This window comes from Platichthys flesus, chromosome 8 (assembly GCF_949316205.1).
Source record: "Platichthys flesus chromosome 8, fPlaFle2.1, whole genome shotgun sequence".
Taxonomy (NCBI): domain Eukaryota; kingdom Metazoa; phylum Chordata; class Actinopteri; order Pleuronectiformes; family Pleuronectidae; genus Platichthys; species Platichthys flesus.
Window position 1 is genome coordinate 8957634 of NC_084952.1, and position 6000 is coordinate 8963633.

General features: G+C 43.6%; 1 protein-coding gene across 2 annotated transcripts; it reads right to left on the minus strand.

The window, feature by feature from the left end:
* Positions 1-563: 563 nt before the first annotated feature.
* Positions 564-5641, minus strand: rbmx (RNA binding motif protein X-linked). Of its 2 annotated transcripts, XR_009921722.1 has the most exons (10): positions 5354-5641; positions 5138-5263; positions 4522-4628; positions 4275-4437; positions 4015-4158; positions 3751-3868; positions 3388-3516; positions 3213-3304; positions 820-911; positions 564-713 (listed from the first exon to the last, which is right to left on the minus strand). XR_009921722.1 is itself a non-coding variant. In XM_062393710.1 (9 exons), exons 2-9 carry the CDS (start codon positions 5244-5246, stop codon positions 2141-2143), a joined length of 1179 nt encoding a protein of 392 aa, XP_062249694.1. In that variant the 5' UTR covers positions 5247-5263; positions 5354-5640; the 3' UTR covers positions 1826-2140. The 2 variants fall into 2 exon arrangements, 1 of the variants encoding a protein (XP_062249694.1); XM_062393710.1 differs by lacking the exons at positions 564-713; positions 820-911 and adding an exon at positions 1826-2457 and having other exon boundaries at positions 5354-5640.
* Positions 5642-6000: the final 359 nt, after the last annotated feature.

Sequence of the window (6000 nt, forward strand, 5' to 3'; positions counted from 1 at the left end):
CAAGTAAAAAAAAAAAAGAAAAAGGGGAGGTGGGGGGAAGGACTGTGTTTCTACACTCAGAACTGATGATCACCCCTACTGGCAAATAGGCACCTCAACAATAGCCAGGAGTTTTACCTCTGCAGAGAACCACATGCTGACAGAGTATTTACACTCGTATTATATTACAGCAACACCAGGGCCCTGATATCTGATGTGTAAAAACACACCATAGCACTGTAGGAGTGATTCAGGATAGGTGATCAGTGGGGCTGACATGCAGTCTGCTGACATCCATTATAACATTGGCATGGAAAACTGCTCCGGTGCCAAATGGGTCATGCACAAATTTCCCGGAGAACAATACCAAGCTATTTGATTATTGCATTGCCCACTTGCTAAATACTTTAAGTGGATATTTGCAGGAGGAAATCATCATCACCATTAGAAAGGCCTCTTATCACAAAAGAGGTTATGAAAAGAAAAAAAAAAGCTCATAACTAAACCATCATCCAAAATATCTTTGTGGAAAACTGGGCTCATTTCATTATTCTTTCATGACAATACAACAGAGGAAACAAAGCTTCTTTTTTTTTTTAAAGAAAACTCTTTATTGAAAACACCAGAAACTGGGAATATGAGCAAATCCTCAGCCGGTGATCTTCCCACTGTCGACACGTTGGTCCACTTGAAAGGACCGGAGCGCCACTCTCAACAGACGCCTGTGGCAGCATCTGAAACACAGGGAAACAATGACAACCAGTAACATATGTACACAGCAATGAAAAGCCACTTAACCACAATACAATGATTATTATAAGATCTGTCTGGTTGACATACCTGGACTAGCCAATGCAGCTTCATCAGTTCAACGTCACCGGGACACAAGTCAGCTACGTTGCAAGGGCAGTTGCCTTGGAGGGATGTTCATCCTGCAATGAGAAAAGAAAATTAACATGTTGCCCATGTCCTTGTCATGTATTCATAAAATAATCGGAAAGTATGTTGTAGTCCTTGGTCCGACTTCGATTTCGCTTCAGTGATCGTTTCCAGTTGGGCAGTGAGGACGATGCGGTTCTTCCAGAGGTCTCCATTGTTTGAGTTGGCATGCTTGTTGAACAGGTTTTGATACTGAGAATATGGCTCTCAATTTAAAATAGCTTGTCATTTTTTTCGCAAAAAAAGAAGTCTTAAAAATATAAACAAATGTTTTAAATTAGAGATTAAAATGCACTGTTGCCAATCACTTTACTGAGGGTGAACGATTGAGAAGGCAAACAAGGTGGTTTTGAGGGCTCATGTGGTTTCTGTTACGGCTTTCATTGTCTTGGGGCTGTTTCTCAGTTTGGACAACTTGAGCTGGTGAGAACGGACTACAGTGAAAAAGGCTCATTCGGTCGACCTCCTTTTGTCTCTTGTCCACTGTAGCAAAAGGCATCTTGAACATCACCCTTCTGAGTGGAGATTGCAATACAGGACAATGAGAAACTCAGTTACAGACGAGAAACAAAGAGGTTTGCTTTGCTTACCAGCTGTTGACTACCAGTCGAGTTGCATTTGGTTGTTGTTGCCTTTGGTTTTGTCGTTGCATGCCATCATATGGCTCTAGGGTGATGGATCCATTTCCAAGGAAACTACATTGGAACAGTTTGACAGCAACATTTCCCTAACCCTTACAAACAGTAGCGTCCAGTTGGAGGTACATGAGTGGCAAGAATGAACTTCAGTCACTTCGCTGCTTATAAAGTATGAGCAGAGACTCGGCTTTACAGAGATTCATGTTGTTACTTCACATTCATGTTACTGTCTCTGATCTGTTTTTTCTTCGAAAATGGAGGAGCAGTGGTCAAGGTACAACTAAAAGCTTTATTAGAGTAGCCAGACTTATAGGGCATTGCAGATTCCAACAGCACTGATGTACAAAAACTAACACTCACTTGGTAACTGTACTGTTACATGAGCAAGAGAAATGCTAAAAAAAACAAAAACAAAAGTAAGTTTACACATAAAAAACTGGGAAAGTCATGACAGAGTTTAAAGCTAAGCTTTGTAATCCACAGATGTAGACATGGCTTGTTTGTCACGTCAGGTTTCATCCAGAACACGTCGTTTCTGTGCAACGGCGACCAAGGTTTGCTTTAATGCGATTTCCAAGTCCAGTTCAGTATCTGCTGCGAGCCATTCCTCTATCGGCTCGATGGCCACCTCGGCCCCCACGAGGCACTCCACGACTTGAGCTGCTGTACGCATCACGAGGAGGGTAGCCTCTCTCGACAGGGGGAGCAGGGCCCCTCTCCTGCCTGCCCATGCGCTCACCACGGCTAGGTTGATACGACTCACTCCGACTGCTGGGGTAACTGTCACGACTGCCATAGCCATCCCGGGTACTGCTGCCATAGTCATCATAACGACTGCTTCCACTGCTCCCACCATAGGATGGTGGGGGGCCCCTTGAGGGTGGGGCGCTGCGAGAGTTACCTGCAGGGTCAATGGTCAGGTAATTGGCAAGGTTTAATTTATACATATTCTCGCACTGCCAAGTGCCCACTTTTTCGCCAATAGAATTCACCTTGTGAAAAATAAATTGAATGGACGACATATTTAAATGTCCCATCACGTTTTGCTAGACTTGATATCAGCAGTTATGTATCCAAGCACAGGGAATTAATGGGAATTGTTACCCACTTCAGCATGCCATTGATTTGAGAAGCCTTTTCCATTTAGAGCTCCACGAGTTAGAACTGCAGGTTAAGGACGAGGTTTTCAGAGTTGTCTTGACGGTTTTGTGAAGGTAACTCCTTGAGGGAGTGCTTTGCTAGGCAACACATACTGAGAGCTCAACAGATGTTTCCATGGACTTTTTTTGAGACTCCTTATGGTTGCAGATATTCTGCACGATATTGCCACAAAAGCTTGACGGCTGTAGCGGTACTATGGGCATAGATATGAAGAAACAGCTTTGGGATAGAATTTTGTTTTGAATTTGAGATGCCAATGGCTATAGGCTTCTAATAGCGTGGACATATGCAGCTCGGATTGCAGGTCAAGGGTGCAGAAGAGGGAAGAGAAAAAAGTTAAGAGGCTGCCTGATAAGTCACTTCCTCTGGGGCGGGGAAAAACTGCAGCTTCTTCCGACTGGAGAGCGTGGTAGTCAATGCTATGATTCGCTTGGGTATTTGTGCAGCTTCTCTTTGTGCCACAGTGGTTATTACATTCATGGAGTCGTATCTTACCATAACCATCGTATGAATCCCGGTAGGAGCCACCGCTCGGACGGTCCATGTAGCTTCTGCTTTCGCGGCCTCCGCCATAACCATCGCGATCGCTACACAATACAAACAATTGCCATTTGATGACCAAATGTGACGATTTAATCTTAAAATAATTTGTATCAAATTATTCAAGTACCTGTATCCTCTTGACATTGAGCCATAGTCATCTCGGGAACTGGAGTTTGTGTATTCTCTGTATGAATAATCTCTGGGGGGAGCTCCATAATCCCTGGACTCTCTGGAATTATAATCCCGGCTGGAGTAGCTGAAAAAAATAGCGCAATTAACTGCAGAGCTGTAACCGCCGTCTTTGATATTTCACTTGGGAGCCGAATTTCTGTTGATTATTTTAGCCATGATCAGAAAAGTAAGTAACTAGTTATTGAGTTTGACCAGATTTCAGACACAAACACAAATGCTCAAGCTTGATCTAATAAAATGCAAAAAAACTTTTCACAGTATCACACAATTGTATAATGTAACTGACGAAATGTTTTACCTGTCCTTTGAGTTGTAATTGTCATCTCGTGGTGATGGATAATCGTCCCTCCTGGACATCATGGAGTCTCTCCGAGGAGGGGGTGGACCATATGGATCCCTGTCCCTTGACATGGATGCTAAAAAAAAAAGACAATAAAAGCTTGTTAATTTAAAAAAAAAATCTGAGATACAAGAAGCCGATCAAGGTACTTTCCGGAGAACAAGGTAGGTGATCAAATCTGTGAACCACTGGATTTCCAGTCAGCATAGTACCAATACTTACGTCTGCTCAAAGGACCAGACGGGGCAGACCTCTTTGGTGGGGGGCCTCCATTACGTTCTGGGGGTCCTCTCTTCATAGGAGGGGGGCCTCTGGATGACATCCCTTTGAAGAATGGTTCTCCATTGCCTGAATTATCATAGTAGTCTACACACAAGACAAGAGATACAAATATTGACACACTAAGCTCCAAACGTAAAATAGAAAAAGAAATATGTTTTACAATTGCACACATTCAAGTTGTTTGCTATATAAAAACAAACCTCTGGAAGGTGGGCCCCTCATTCCATCAATACCTCCCCTGGAACCACGGGCTCCTCTGGGGGGGCGACTGCGGGAGTACATGGGTGGAGGTCCTCGCCTTCCTCCACTCTCAAACTGAGGCTTTGTAGCCTGCTCAACTTTGATAGGCTTGCCGTCGAGAGACTGTGGTAGAAGAATTACAATTTCAATCACAATTTCGAAGCAGATTTCTAAGGGGGGGTGCGGCTGATTGATGACAGTAGTTACCTTTCCATTCATCTCGCGTGCTGCATCCTTCGCATCAGACGGACTTTCAAAAGTAACAAAAGCAAATCCTCTTGACTTGTTTGTCTCACGGTCCTTCATCAAAATAACTGAAATCAAGAGATAACAAGTGAGAGCTTGTACTTTGTGTTTAGGCTGATTACATCATTTACAAACGACTACTATTTTACAACAATTTAACTTATTTCTAGCCACAATTTACTAACTGTTAATCTACAAGATTGCTTTCAAGGTTAATCTTACTGCTTAATTTGTTTACAAAAGGTTTTCTGAGTTCCTCCTTCAAGGCTAGGATTAAATTTAAAGTAAATGAGAAAATGGGGACTAAGGTAATAGGTCCAAAAACATCCGATGGTGCACACATCTGATATTCAAAATATAAAATTGTATTAATATTTATCTAATTGCTAGAAAAGACCAAACTAAAATGCAATCGTGTAAACATCTGGTGCCGTTAGTTACATTCAGGTAAGTGCACAAACATCTGGTAGAGTTTTGAAGTGTTCATCGGAGAAAACTGTGCATTTTGGATTAAACCATAAACCGAGTTGCTCGTTGAGGTGAGCGTTAAAATGGCCAACAATGGCTCCACACACACCTTCGACAATCCTGCCATATTTGCTGAAGTACTGGTCCAGGGCCTTCTCGGTGGTCTCCGTGTTCAGTCCCCCGATGAAGAGCTTCCCCGGTCGGTCTGCCTCCGCCATGCTGCACGATCAACCACCTGCCACACACAATGGATCGTGTAACGTTACTGCGATAAGGAGCGTCAGCTAAAAGGTTCGGTTCCTGGGTGTATTTCTGCGCTTCTCACCTTGCTGCGGGCGAAAGTCTCGGGCTGTTGATTGCGCAAAATGGCGATAAAGCGCCTGCAGCTGGTTTCTCTTGCCTAACGCTGGCTAAGGAGCGATCCGGCTACTAGCGACCGCGCTGAGCTTTACAAACACCAGCACGCGAATTCTAAGACATCTACGATAAAACCACAGAGTATATTAAATGGAGTAAGTCAGCGTTACAGGCGGCGGCCTCCAAGCTGATCAGCACCGAGACTCTGAAGCTTCACAACGGTTTCTTCCACTCCGCCCTCCGTCTCCTTCTGCTTCTCCCGCTATGTTCCCGGCTGACCAGGAGCTCCGCGGCACGACACCGCCACCTGCAGACCAAAATTAAGAATCAGGATTATTTCTTTACCAGTAAAATTTGAATCGGTCAAAGACATTGACGTCATTAAAAAATTATACCAAATAACTAGGCACATTATGCCCAAATGGGTAATATAGTTACCCATTTGAAGTTGATTAAGACCGCAAACATTATGCAGAGCAACACTCAAGTAAAGTGACTGAGTTGAGTTGGTGGCGACTTTAAGTTTGTGTTTTTATGTCAAGTGATTTTTTAAGAAAAAAGACTGCACTGACCTGTACAGCCAGGTGGAAGTTAATGCCTAATTTCACGGGGCCA

What these genes read in the sequence shown, in the direction of transcription:
- rbmx (XM_062393710.1), bottom strand. Translation starts at nt 5,246, where the DNA reads ATGGCGGAGGCAGACCGACCGGGGAAGCTCTTCATCGGGGGACTGAAC. An exon ending in ATATGGCAGGATTGTCGAAG is followed by an intron (nt 4,629 to 5,137) that starts GTGTGTGTGGAG and finishes TCTTGATTTCAG; the next exon opens with TTATTTTGATGAAGGACCGT. An exon ending in GTCTGGTCCTTTGAGCAGAC is followed by an intron (nt 3,869 to 4,014) that starts GTAAGTATTGGT and finishes TTTTTTTTTTAG; the next exon opens with CATCCATGTCAAGGGACAGG.